The following is a 14816-nucleotide window of genomic DNA, read 5'->3' as shown; positions in this document are numbered from 1 at the left end:
GCGGACCAGCACCACTCAGTCGCGAAGCAGGTGACAAAAACCCTTCAGGGCGAGGATGATCGCATGAAGCTCCAGCAGATTGATGTGACAAAGTCGGTCGGCACTGGACCAAAGACCCTGAGTGCGAAGACCATGCAGATGAGCCCCACAAGCGTAGGCCAACAAGTCTGTTTAATCAATTTTGAGCTGAAAATTATTCAAATAACTGCCTGGATAAACGGAGATTAACAGTCAGCCGACCATTCACCAGTGCTCCCAAGCCACTTTATAATTTCATTTGCTACATTATTGTCCTTTGATACTAAAATTCTGGAGATCGATTTGGGATCAGGTTAATAATTGATTAGAAAATCCAGTGGCACTATCATATGATACCATTTTATTTGGAACATCTTTGAGGGCAAAAGTCAAATTTCAGCAAAAAATAACAAACTTTTGTTTATATGTAATGGCAGAATAGAAATCTCTAATGTAATGTAATGTAATAATGACAGGAGTTGCCATGCAGCTTATTTTAAAGAATCAGAAAAATTGAGATAGATTAAATTATTCATTCTGGTGGGAATCCCTATGTTATATCTTTAAAATGGAAAAGTTTATGGCCATTCAGAAGGGTTATTATAAAAAAATTTATGGAAGTTTGGGAACCATTAATTAAATATTGTAAAGATTTATTTATTTGTATAAATTGGGGAAAACATGCACATCTGGGGAAGGGGGAGGTAGATATGTTTTGGTATTTGTTAAGAAATATAGAAGGGTTAATTATAAGTATTTTATGAGGTGTTTGTAAATTGGAAAGTGGCTGGGAGAAAATACCGTATTTTCGCGGATATAACGCGCACCATTGTAAAACGCGCACAGGGGTATAGCGCGCAGAAATCACGATGATATGTACAAAAACTTTTCTATACCGCGCTCAGGCATATAACGCGCATGCTGCCCGACTCTCCTTTCGCCCGCCCTGACTTTCCGTGCGCTGTCCCGACTCTCCGTTCACCCCCCTGACTTCCGTGCACTGTCCTCCCTTGAAGTCCTGTCCCCCCTTGAAGGTCTGTCCCCATCCTGAAAGCCTGATGCCCCCCCCGACGTCCGATACATCCCCCCCCCCCCGGCAGGACCACTCGCACCCTCACCCCGAAGGACCGCCGACTCCCCAACAATATCGGGCCAGGAGGGAGCCCAAACCCTCCTGGCCACGGCGACCCCCTAACCCCACCCCGCACTACATTACGGGCAGGAGGGATCCCAGGCCCTCCTGCCCTCGACGCAAACCCCCTCCCCCCAACGACCGCCCCCCCCCAAGAACCTCCGCCCGTCCCCCAGCCGACCCGCGACCCCCCTGGCCGACCCCCACGACACCCCCACCCGCCTTCCCCGTACCTTTGTGTAGTTGGGCCAGAAGGGAGCCCAAACCCTCCTGGCCACGGCGATCCCCTAACCCCACCCCGCACTACATTACGGGCAGGAGGGATCCCAGGCCCTCCTGCCCTCGACGCAAACCCCCCTCCCCCCCAGCCGACCCGCGACCCCCCTGGCCGACCCCCACGACCCCCCCACCCCCCTTCCCCGTACCTTTGGAAGTTGGCCGGACAGACGGGAGCCAAACCCGCCTGTCCGGCAGGCAGCCAACGAAGGAATGAGGCCGGATTGGCCCATCCGTCCTAAAGCTCCGCCTACTGGTGGGGCCTAAGGCGCGTGGGCCAATCAGAATAGGCCCTGGAGCCTTAGGTCCCACCTGGGGGCGCGGCCTGAGGCACATGGGCCAAACCCGACCATGTGTCTCAGGCCGCGCCCCCAGGTGGGACCTAAGGCTCCAGGGCCTATTCTGATTGGCCCACGCGCCTTAGGCCCCACCAGTAGGCGGAGCTTTAGGACGGATGGGCCAATCCGGCCTCATTCCTTCGTTGGCTGCCTGCCGGACAGGCGGGTTTGGCCCCCGTCTGTCCGGCCAACCTCCAAAGGTACGGGGAAGGGGGGTGGGGGGGTCGGGGGGGTCGGCCAGGGGGGGCGCGGGTCGGCTGGGGGGGAGGGGGGTTTGCGTCGAGGGCAGGAGGGCCTGGGATCCCTCCTGCCCGTAATGTAGTGCGGGGTGGGGTTAGGGGGTCGCCGTGGCCAGGAGGGTTTGGGCTCCCTTCTGGCCCAACTACACAAAGGTACGGGGAAGGCGGGTGGGGGTGTCGTGGGGGTCGGCCAGGGGGGTCGCGGGTCGGCTGGGGGACGGGCGGAGGTTCTTGGGGGGGGGCGGTCGTTGGAGGGAGGGGGGTTTGCGTCGAGGGCAGGAGGGCCTGGGATCCCTCCTGCCCGTAATGTAGTGCGGGGTGGGGTTAGGGGGTCGCCGTGGCCAGGAGGGTTTGGGCTCCCTCCTGGCCCGATATTGTTGGGGAGTCGGCGGTCCTTCGGGGTGAGGGTGCGAGTGGTCCTGCCGGGGGGGGGATGTATCGGACGTCGGGGAGTCGGCCGGGCAAGAGGGCTTGGGCTCCCTCTTGCTCCGATCGTGGATGCGGGTGCGGGTGGGAGCGCGTGCGAGCGGTCGTTCGGGGTGGGGGTGCGAGCGGTCCTGCTGGGGGGGTGAATCGGGCGTCGGGCGAGGTGGGAACTATGTTTAAAAACTTTTGTATACCGCGCTCAGGCATATACCGCGCGAGGGGTATGCGCGGTACGTAAAATCACGTATAACGCGCGCGTTATATCCGCGAAAATACGGTAAGTCTTGTCTTTATTCTATTAAATTATTATTACAGCACAATATACTTATGTAAATGCATCATCTTTTGTGCACAACTGAAATTTTAAAAATGAATAAAAAAGAAATGATAAAATAATGAGATTAGCTTATAAGTTGAAATCATATATTTGAGAACAAAGTCATATCACAAAATAATAGACAAAATTTTACAGGGATAATTTCATTATTATAGGGGCCACAGAAAGCTAAACTTTGAACTTTTTGAGCATGGTCCACTTTTTTCAGCCCACTTTGAGGCTTTTCACATACATCAGTTTCAAAAAATGAAAATCTGTATTTGTTCCATTGAATAGATCATAAAAGGTTATATAAGACTGCCAAGTTTCATTTGTTTAGCTTCAGTGGCTAAGGAAATATTTTCACTCAAATTTGACAAAATTGTGGAAGGATACTGTATATTGTCATGGAATGGTATCAAACAAAGAGCTATATCTCCACAAGTATTCCACTGGCGGATCTTAAACTTTACCAGTTTGTTTGGGTCAATGTAAAATTCAGCATTTAAAGTCTAATCAGGTTGGGCACTTTTCTAAAATTAGACCACTTGACAAGGAATGACCCTCCCACTAGATGGACCTCTGTAGTGGACTGTTTTGAGCAGTATATAAAGAACTAGCCAATTCTGATGACAGTTTGTGAAATTGAGAAAACAGATGGTACTGTTACAACCAAAATCCTCAACACTGGGCTTAAGAAAACTTTGAAGATATGATGAGAATCATGAAACCCAATGATGTTTTAAAGAAAGTCACACTAGTGAAATGGTGGTGGTCACTTATTAAGCATTTAAATTTACCGGTAGATACTGTTGAAGTAATGATTTCACGTTAACAGCAGTAGCTTCTTCTGCTGGCGTAGAAAGACTATTCTATTCCTTTAAACTCATTCATTCTAAATTGAGAAATCGTTTGGGACCCAATGAAGCCAGAAAATTTCTTTTCTAGGACGGCGTTTCAAAAAGTAACAGCAAATTGAATATTTTGAGGTATATAATTAAATTAGAGGTACAAATTATGTCATTTTTCTACATAATTGCCCTACTTTTCAGCAAACTTCTCACACCGTTATATCAACTTCTTTATTCCATTGATAAAAAATGTTTTGGGTTGTGCTTTCACCCAGGAATGCACCAATTTTTTTACCTAGTCGTTGCTTCCAAATCTTCATCCTCTCAAAGCATCCTTCAAGGGTCCAAATACATAATAATCAGAGGGAGCATGATCAGGACTGTATGGAGGATGCTGTAAGATCTGATATCTCAATCTCCGAATGAATTGCAGTGGCCAAATGAGGGTGTGCGTTATCATGAAGGAGAGGACCTTTAAACAAAGGTCCTCTGTGATGGAGTCGTATTTTTGGCTTCAGATCTCCTCCATCGCACTGTATGAGGCACTATTCGCTGTTTCACCCTTTTCCTGATGGACCAATTTTAGAGCACCATGTCCCAGAAGAGAGAATGAACAGAACCTTTCCAGCAGAGGGTTGAACTTCTTCTTGACTGGAGATGAAGTGCGACACCATTGTGAAGACTTCCTCCTACTTTCAGGCTCAAAGTGATGCACCCAGGTTTTGACCCCTGTAATGATACATACCAGGAAGCCTTATCCTTCATCATTATACTGTGTCAAAAAGGCTGCAGAAATCTGCTCACAAATCATCTTGTGCTCAACAGTCAGCATCCTAGGCACCCACCATGCCCACAACTTGCGATGCTTTAGAACCTCTATGACGATGGTATGTGCGGATCCAATACTGACAACCAATTTCCAAGCCAAAACTTCTAGGGAAATACGCCTGTTTTCACGAATAATAGCGTCAGCACGACCCACCCACTTATCAGTGATGGTCGTATTGGGACAACCAAAACGTTCATCATTAGGGATTGATGTTTGCCAATTTTTAAAGCATTGCAAAATAGAGGACAAAACTTGTATCAAGTGGATTTTTTGCTAGACCTCAAACACACATTACACAGGCAGAGCTTAGTATTTTGAAGCATTAACCTCACCGACCTGTCTAAGAACATATCCTCTTGTATAATGAACCTACAATCCTGGGCCCACACTGTGCAAATGAAATTGAATGAGTCCAAAACAAGACTTCTTTGGCTCGGTCCAAAACTAGATCACCTACCCACCTCCATCCCACTACCCTCTGGCTCCTCTCTGCAGCTTGAGTTCTCGAGCAAGGTCTTGGGCATCATCATTGATTCCACATTGTCCTTCAATGACCACCTCCAATCCTTGGTAAAAAAATGCTTTTTCAGCCTTCACATGCTGAGGAAAGTTAGATCCTGTTTCCATCAAAAACATTTTACCCTCCTTGTCCAATTCATCATCCTCTCCAGATTGGACTATTGCAACTCTATCTACTTAAGCCTAACTAAGAAAAACCTCCACAGACTCCAAAGGATTCAGAATGCCGCGGCCAAGCTCATCTTCGCTAAAAGTAAATTTGACCATGTCTCCCCGCTCCTGGCCAAGCTTCACTGGCTTCCGATAATCGCCAGGGTCCACTATAAATGCGCCTGCTTAACTTTCAAAATCCTATATGGTATCCTCCCTCTCTTTATCCCTCTTTCTTGGAATTCCTCAAACCCTAATACCACCAGATCCTCCCACAAATTAAAACTATCCTTCCTCTCGCTAAAAGACATTTCCCACACAGGAAAGCTAGGGACCTCCCTTCACTTCAAAATCACTGAGCTCTGGAACAACCTTACCTCCCCTCTTCGGAACTTGAGCTCTCTCCAAGTTTTCCGCAAACATCTGAAAACCTGGCTTTTCTCAAAAAATGTAAGTCTCCCTCCAACTTAGGAATCAAAAAAACTCTTATATCTTGGCATCCCAAGTCCTCTAAATTTTCTTCACACTTCTACCTCTAACCCTCTGTTGTAGTTCCGTCCTATTTCTCCTACTGTAAACCGCGTCGAGCTCTACGAACGTGGAGATGATGCGGTATACAAACCTAAGGATTAGATTAGATTAACAATATCACACAGGCAGAGCCTAGCACTAGATATAGCGTTCTTTTTGTCTTTAGTGAGATTGTGAGCTCACCAGGACAGATAAGGAAAAATGTTTGAAGGTGGTACACAAGTAAAAAAAAACAAACAAAAAAATGAAAAAGAAATTTGAGACCAGCAGTTTGAGGAGTCTACCTTGTTGACATTCAAGTCTTCTCAGACTCTTTCCAGTGCACTATTTTGTATATAGGCAGAACTCACACTTACTTTTGCATAAAGAAGGATAAATACTCTTGGTTCACTCCCTGCATTATAATATAGAAACCTGATAGCAGATAATGGCCAAATGGCCCATCCAGTCTGCCCATCTGCAGTAACCATGATCTCTTCCTCTCTCTAAGAGATCCCACGTGACTAACCCAGGCTTTCTTGAATTCAGACACAGTCTCTGTCTCCATCACCTCTATCGGGAGACTGTTCCATGCATCTACCTTCCTTTCTGTAAAAAATCATTTCCTTAGATTAATCCTGAGCCTATCACCTCTTAACTTTATCCTATGCCCTCTCATTCCAGAGCTTCCTTTAAAAATGAAAGAGATGCGACTCATGCGCATTTATGCCATGTAGTTATTTAAACGTCTTTATCATATCTTCCCTCTCTTGCCTTTCTTCTAAAGTATACATATTGAGATCTTTAAGTCTGACCCCATACGTCTTATGATGAAGACCACACACCATTTTAGTAGCCTTCCTCTGGACCAACTCCATCCTTCTTATATCTTTTTGAAGGTGCAGTCTCCAGAATTGTACACAATATTCTAAATGAGGTTTCAGAGTCTTCTTATACAGGGGCCTCAATACCTATTTGCCTATAAAGTAGGTAGTAGGCATGCAAATTTCTCTCATGCATATTCATTAGGGATATCTTGAAAACCTGACTGGCTGGAGGGTCCCCTCAGGACAGGTTTAAGAGCCACTGCTCTAGAGAATACAGTTAAGGCAAAACCCCAATGGAAATCTGAACTCAGATTAGCCAGATTCCTAAATACCAGATCAGCTAGTAATGTGAAGCAAGAAAAGATAATAAAGCAAAAGACCATACCAGAGAGCCTCCAAAGCCATCCCTACCTTGCCCCTTGAACTTCAGCTACTAAAAATGCATCTGTACTTCATGTAAAACTCTAGGTTTCAATGTTTTTTTAATGAATTGCTTATAGAAATATGAAAACAGTTGAACACTCACCTCCATGTTCTGCAAACTTTGGATTCGACAGGATCTGCTTACAAAACTTCAGTCCATTTCTATACTGCTTGTGTTCATAACATCTCTAAGAACAAAGAAAAAGAAAAGCCATGAAGGGTCTAATAAACCAAACACTTGCTGGTACTTGCTTATTTTATTTCTAAATCATGATTATTGCTAAAGCAAGAAACTTGTTTCTTCTCACATTCATAGCTTTACTTTATTCATTTTTAAATCATAGATGTAAAAATGGAATGTATATAATTATGGCAAGTTATCAGAAACATCTTAATTTATGAGAATCACAAAACAGTTCCCAAAACAGCTTCCCAAACATCCCGATAAGGTCCCTGGGTTTTGCCAATTTTTCAGCTGCTTCAGGGGAAAAACAAATCAGTTGTACACCAATCGTGGCTCAGAGTTCACGATTGATGCAAAAGAGCCCCAAGGACCTCTACTCCAGTCCAGCAGCTAGGCAACAAAACAAAAAGGCAAGAAAGGCAGTTCATAGCAAAAAAAGGGAAATATAAGTAAAAACTGCACTCCTGTATAGTGGTCTGCACGGGAACGGGGATCCCCCCGACCCATGGAATTCCCACAGGGACCTCCCTCTGACCCATGGGTCTTCCATGGGGACACCCCTCCGACCCACGGGGATGGAAGCAGGCCTACCTAAATTCTAACGCAGCTGAGAGGCCTGTCTGGCGCCACGGCAGAAACAGCCTTGCTGAGCAGTGAACTCAGCACGCACAAGGCTGAAAGCCTTGCTGATTGGTCCGGCAGCGTGGTAGGGCGGGAACAGCAAGAAAGGCTCTCAGCTGTTTAAATGCTGAGCTCACTGCTCACTGTACACAACTGAGAGCCTTGTTTGCTGATTGGTCGGCAAGGCTAGAGTGGGAAGACACAGGATATATTTAGTGATCCGCCCAGCACCCCGAAGGCCCCCGATTCTGGCGAGACTCAAACTCGAAGAGGGTGGCCCGAGGAGGCAGGAGACATTGAATCGAACAATTTTTTTTTCCAGACCGGAGCTTAGGACAGAGTAGCAGTGAGCACAGCAGACAGGCAGTGCTTATCAACTTTCCTTCTCTTTGTCTCATTCTCCCATATCCTGTCTCACTTTTACTTGGTCTACTATTCCCCATATCCACATTTCTACCACCTGTATTTGCTATCTTCCTCTCACTCATGTCCTTTCTATTCCCTCAATAACCACATAGTTCTACCATTTCCACTTCTCTCCTCACTTCTTCTCTAGTACCTTAACATTTCCTTATTTATTCCACTTCACCCACCAACATCTTTTTGTCCCATCTCTTCTTCCTGCCTCCATCTTTCCTTCCTTCCGTCCTCCCTGCTGTCCACCCCATCACTCCAATTATCCAATATGTCTTCAGAGAGGCAAGAGGATTCGGCAGCCAGTGGGCAAGAAGAGGTGCTTCAGAGAAGCAGGCGGATTCAGCAGCCGGCAGTCAGGTAATTAACTTAAACATAAAAGAAACTGTGCAATTGATGATCCTGATGAAATCTTTTACTGTGGTTTATCTACTATAATAAAACACTAAGCGCGCATGCGCACTCTTATCTGCGTGATCCGTGATCAGTAGGTCTGTGGCCGGCAGGAGTGCACATGCGCGCATACAAAGGTCCCTTACACATCACGCCCGGCCCGGCTCCCCCCTCAATCAATGTAAGTAACTTCTTCGTCGGCGCACCCACCCACCCCTCCTCGCCGTACCTGAACCCCTGTTGACCCTCCCATCCGAGCCTCCCACCACGAGACGACCAAAAACCTCCAAACTCCAGCAGCGTCCACAGCACTGTAAATAGGCTGCTTCGCATTCCTGGGACGCAGCAGAGGAAATCACGGGCAGAAGACCGTGAAGCAGCGTGTTTAGAGTGCTGCGGACGCTGCTGGTGTCGGGAGGTTTGTATGTCATCTCGTGGTGGGTCAGATGGGAGGGTCAGTGGGGTCAGCTGCACAGCGGTGATAGTGGCCGGGGGGGGGGGGGGAACAATAATTCTACTGCACAGGGGGATGGGAGGGAGGGATAGAAAAATGCCGGCTTCTACTGTACAGGGGGTAGAAATGGAAAGATGCTGCTCAAGGGTTCTAGTGCACAGAGGGATGGGAGGGAGGCAGGCACGGAGGCTGGCTTTGGGGGGGGGATAAATTCTGGAAGGTAGTGAGGGGGACATAGGAAAGAGGCACTGGGGGCATTAAGGACATAGGAAGGGGAACTGAGGGCACTAAGCACATAGGAGGTACTGAGGGCACTAAGGACACAGGACCAAGGCAATGAGGGCACTAAGGACATAGGAAAGAGACACTGGGGGCACTTAGGAAGGGGTATTAAGGACATGGGAAGGAGGCACTGGGGGCACTAAGGACATAGGAAAGGGCACCTAGCACCCGTTAATAACGGGCTAGAACATTGCTATTTTCATATTGTGTTTAATTTTGGAATTCATCTGCACCTTTTCCATTAGGATCATCAATTCCACAATTTATTTTGTGTTTGTGCTGCTGTTTTCCTAGTGGAATCTCTGATGGAACCCTTTTTTTTTGTTTTCTGTTCAGGTAATTAACTTATAAACCCCCTGTTTTACTAAGGCATGCTAGCTGATTTAGTGTGCGCTAAATGCTGACGTGTCCATTATATTCTATGGACGCGTTAGCATTTAGCGGATGCTAATTCGGCTAGCATGCCTTAATAAAAGAGGGGGAATAAAGTTAATTACCTGAACAGAAAACAAAAAAGAGTTCCAAAGAGATTCCACAAGGAAAACAGCAGCACAAACATAAAAACTGTGGAATTGATGATCCTGTCAGAAGTAATCGCTGCTTTTTATGGGGATGGAGGGGATTCCTCACAGGGACGGGTGGGGATTTCTGTCCCCGCGCAACTCTCTACTCCCAGATACTAACAGTTAACACCTCAGAAGATGGCACAGGCTTACCACATCTACCATCTGCTGAGACTGAGAACAGACTGGCTTCTAGGAGAATGCACAGCCCACTTATAAGTTATTGTAAAGCTCAGTGGTTCTCAGTCTCCATCTGCTGGTAGGAGTGCATAATACTCATATGCCAGTCTAGAGCAGTGGTCTCAAACTCAAACCATTTGTGGGGCCACATTTTGGATTTGTATGTACTTGGAGGGCCGCAGAAAAAGCAATGTTACTTACCGTAACAGTTGTTATCCAGGGACAGCAGGCAGCTATTCTCACTAGTGGGTGATGTCATCCGACAGAGCCCAGATACGGACATCTTGCAAGCATGTCTTGCTTGAAGAAACTCAGAAGTTTCGAGATGCCCGCACCGCGCATGCGCCAGTGCCTTCCCGCCCGATGGTCCTGGCGTGTCTCCTCAGTTCAGGTAGCTAGCAGAGAAGCCAACCCAGGGGAGGTGGGTGGGACGTGAGAATAGCTGCCTGCTGTCCCTGGATAACAACTGTTACGGTAAGTAACATTGCTTTATCCCAGGACAAGCAGGCAGGTATTCTCACTAGTGGGTGACCTCCAAGCTAACCTCAATGGGGAGGGAGAGTTGGCAACTTAGAACAAATTTTGTAACACAGTTTGGCCAAACAGCCCATCCCGTCTGGAGAAAGTATCCAGACAATAATGAGAGGTGAACGTATGAACCGAGGACCAAGTGGCAGCCTTACAAATCTCCTCAATCGGTGTCGATCTGAGGAAGGCTACAGAGGCTGCCATTGCTCTGACCCTATGTGCTGTGACCTTACAGGGAAGGGGTAATCCAGCCTGGGCATAGCAGAAAGAGATACAAGCCGCCATCCAGTTGGAGATGGTGCGCTTCGATACAGGTCGTCCCAACTTGTTTGGATCAAAGGAGACGAAAAGTTGAGGAGCAGTTCTGTGTGGTTTGGTGCGATCCAAGTAGAAAGCCAAAGCACGTTTACAGTCCAGAGTGTGAAGAGCTGATTCTCCAGGATGAGAATGAGGCTTTGGAAAGAACACTGGAAGCACAATGGATTGGTTGAGGTGAAATTCAGAGACCACTTTAGGCAGGAATTTCGGGTGAGTGCGGAGGACCACCTTGTCATGATGGAATACTGTGAAAGGTGGGTCCGCCACCAAGGCCTGAAGCTCACTGACCCTGCGAGCAGATGTGAGGGCCACCAGAAAAACCACTTTCCAAGTGAGAAACTTTAGTGGAGCCTTGCTCAGAGGCTCAAAAGGAGGTTTCATAAGCTGAGAAAGGACAACATTTAGATCCTAAACCACTGGAGGCGGTTTGAGAGGAGGATTGACATGAAAAAGTCCTTTCATAAATCTGGAAACCACAGGATGAGAAGAGAGAGGTTTCCCTTGTAGAGGCTGATGGAAAGCCGCAATAGCACTCAGGTGGACTCGTATAGATGTCGACTTGAGACCAGACTGAGACAGATGTAAAAGATAGTCCAAAACGGAGGATAGGGAGGCTCGCTGAGGCTCCTTAGAATTGGAAATACACCATGAAGAAAATCTAGTCCATTTTTGGGAGTAGCATTGACGAGTAGCAGGCTTCCTGGAAGCCTCCAAGACATCCCTCACCGCCTGGGAAAACTGGTGCGGAGTTACATTGAGAGGAACCAAGCTGTCAGGGGGAGAGACTGCAGGTTGGGATGAAGCAGAGACCCCTGATGCTGAGTAAGCAGTGAAGGAAACACTGGAAGTAGGTACGGTTCCCTGCTGCTGAGTTGAAGTAGAAGGGAGAACCAAGGTTGCCTGGGCCACCGAGGAGCTATCAGAATCATGGTGGCATGTTCGGACTTCAGTTTGACTAGAGTCTTTTGAATGAGAGGGAATGGCGGAAACACATACAGAAAGCGATTCCCCCAATCCAGCAGAAAAGCATCTGCCTCAAGGCGATGAGGAGCGTAGATCCTGGAGCAAAACTGAGGCAGCTTGAAATTGTGGGGAGCCGCAAAGAGATCTATCTGAGGCGTTCCCCACTGAGCAAAGATCTGATGAAGGGGCTTGGAGTGGAGTGTCCATTCGTGAGGCTGGAGAAGACGACTCAGTTTGTCCGCCAAGACATTGTCCCTCCCCTGAATGTAGACAGCTTTGAGGAAGGTGTTGTGGCGAACCGCCCAATCCCAGACTCTGAGAGCTTCCTGGCAGAGGGAGGCCGAGCCCGTGCCCCTTTGCTTGTTGACATAATACATGGCGACCTGATTGTCGGTGCGAATGAGGACCACCATGTCGTGAAGCAGATGTTGAAAAGCTTGAAGAGCATTGAAGAAGGCTCTGAGCTCCAGAAGATTGATTTGATGGAGTCGGTCCGCACAGGTCCAGAATCCCTGAGTGCGAAGCCCATCCGGATGCGCTCCCCAGGCATAGGTCGAGGAATCGGTTGTGAGAACCTTCTGGTGGGGAGGAGAATGAAACAGCAAACCTCTGGATAGATTCGAAGAGGTCATCCATCAGAGCAGAGACTGCCGAAGAGCAGGAGTGACTGTGATGTGTCGAGTCAACGGATCCGACACCTGAGTCCACTGAGATGCCAGGGTCCACTGAGGAATTCTGAGGTGGAGTCTGGCAAACGACGTCACATGAACTGTAGAGGCCATGTGGCCCAGGAGGACCATCATGTGTCTCACTGAGATGGTCTGGCGAGAAGACACAGACTGGCAGAGATGAAGAAGAGCATCCATGCGCTGAGAAGGAAGGCATGCTCTGAGACGTACGGTATCCAGGACAGCCCCGATGAAGGGAAGAGACTGGGTCGGCTGTAGATGAGACTTGGGAAAGTTGATCTCGAATCCCAAACTCTGCAGGAACAGAATCGTTGACAGGGTCGCTGAGAGGACCCCCGAGGCCGAGGGAGCCTTGATCAGCCAGTCGTCAAGGTAGGGGAATACCTGAAGACCTTGGTTCCAGAGGGCCACAGCCACCACCACCAGACATTTGGTGAAGACTCTGGGGGACGAAGACAGGCCGAATGGAAGCACTCAATACTGCAGATGGAGATGTCCCACCCGAAATCTGAGGAACTTGCGAGAGGCCGGATGAATGGGAATATGAGTGTAGTCCTCCTTGAGATCCAGAGAGCATAACCAGTAGTTCTGCTCGAGGAGGGGGTAGAGAGAAGCAAGTGTCAGCATGCGAAACCTCTCTTTGACTAGGAATTTGTTGAGGACCCTGAGGTCCAAAATGGGTCGCAGGTCGCCCGTCTTCTTCGGAACAAGGAAGTACCGGGAGTAAAACCCCTGGTTCAGTTGGTCCGTCAGAACCGGCTCCATGGCACGAAGCCGGAGCAAAGCCTGAGCTTCCTGAAGAAGAAGGGCGGTCTGAGTCAATTTGGAAGGATACTCTCTTGGAGGGTGGTCCAGAGGGACCCGATGGAAATGAAGAGAGTATCCTTCCTTGATGATAGTAAGGACCCAGAGGTCGGTTGTTATGGCCTCCCAGCGATGATAAAAATGATGGAGGCGCCCTCCGATGGGAAAAACAGGGGGAGGCAGAACGAGGTTGGTTATGCCCTCGACGAGACAGTCAAAAAGGCTGAGTGGTCTTAGGGACAGCAGGCGACTGAGACTTAGGCTGACCCTTCTGGGGAGGCTGACGCTTCGCCGGTTGCCTCGCAGGTGGAGTTTGCCTCGGCTGATAACGCCTCTGATAAATCAACGGCGGACGAGAAGGTCGAGACTGCTGAGGCTTAGGCTTCGGCCGAAGGATAGATTGGAAGGACTTTTCGTGGTCAGACAACTTCTTCGTGACAGTCTCGATGGATTCGTCAAAAAGATCCGCCCCAGCACACGGGACGTTTGCCAGGCGGTCCTGAAGATTCGGGTCCATATCAATGGTCCGCAACCAGGCCAACCGGCGCATCGCCACAGAGCAGGCCTCCGCTCGGGCTGAGAGCTCGAACGCATCATAGGCAGATTGCATTAACTGAAGCCGAAGTTGGGACAGCGAAGCAACCACTTCCTCAAACTCAAACCTAGCCTGGGACTCGATGTATGGTGTGAACTTCCGAAGCACAGGTAGAAAAAATTCCAAGTAGGCTGCAAAGTGGAAATTGTAATTCAGGACTCGAGACGCCATCATCGAATTCTGATAGATGCGTCGACCAAACTTATCCATGGTTCTGCCCTCGCGGCCCGGAGGCACTGAAGCATAGACCTGGCCAGGATGAGACCGCTTGAGCGAGGATTCGACCAGGAGAGACTGGTGAGAAAGCTGAGGACCCTCGAAGCCTTTATGATGCACCGTGCGGTACCGCGCATCCAATTTGCCAGGGACCGCAGGGATAGAGTAAGGAGACTCGAAGCATCGCATGAAGGTCTGGTCGAGGAACTTGTGCAGGGGAAGCCGCAAGGACTCTGCCAGAGGACGAGGCAAGTGCATGGTATCGAGGTACTCCTTGGAATATCGAGACCCAGCATCGAGAGTAATGTCCATGTTATCTGCCATCTGCCTGAGGAACGATGAAAAGGACAGTTGGTCTGCGAGACGGACTAGAAGAAGAAGAGGCTTCAGGCTCCAGAGAGGCCTGCGAGCAACAGGACGAGTAGAAAACCTCAGGGTCCTCGAACTCCGGGCCCGGAGGAGGAGACCCAGTCGAAGCAGCATACCCCAACCGAGGCAATTTCTTCTGAGGCGAGATGGTCGAGTGCCGAGAGGAATGCTTCGAAGAATGTCTGGATCGATGCCTGGAAGGGGATCGAGCCCGTCTGTGAGAAACTGGGTCAGACGCCTCCAAGGAGCAGATCGGACTCGATGCCGTCGATCGCAGAGGCGGAAGAGTCGGTGTCTCCCCTGACGCCGCCCAGGCTTGATAGGGGGTTCGGAAGAACTCGTCCTGCTTCCTGCTATGCCCAGGACTGGGTGGCCCTGAAGGTGGACGC

General features: G+C 48.8%; 1 protein-coding gene across 2 annotated transcripts in view; it reads right to left on the bottom strand.

The window, feature by feature from the left end:
• NAA15 (N-alpha-acetyltransferase 15, NatA auxiliary subunit) overlaps window positions 1-14816 on the bottom strand; it is a 243517-nt gene that overhangs the window by 193542 nt on the left and 35159 nt on the right. For both annotated transcript variants that reach the window (XR_004538932.1, XM_033939428.1), the window contains exon 2: window positions 6958-7042. Coding sequence is in view for 1 of the 2 variants with exons in the window: in XM_033939428.1 (XP_033795319.1) it covers window positions 6958-7042 (85 nt within the window). In the remaining variant the exon portion in view is untranslated. The remainder of the gene's footprint in view (window positions 1-6957; window positions 7043-14816) is intronic.

Source organism: Geotrypetes seraphini, chromosome 1 (assembly GCF_902459505.1).
Source record: "Geotrypetes seraphini chromosome 1, aGeoSer1.1, whole genome shotgun sequence".
Lineage (NCBI taxonomy): Eukaryota > Metazoa > Chordata > Amphibia > Gymnophiona > Dermophiidae > Geotrypetes > Geotrypetes seraphini.
The sequence above is the reverse complement of the archived record's forward strand: the minus strand, read 5'-3'. Positions and strand labels throughout refer to the sequence as shown.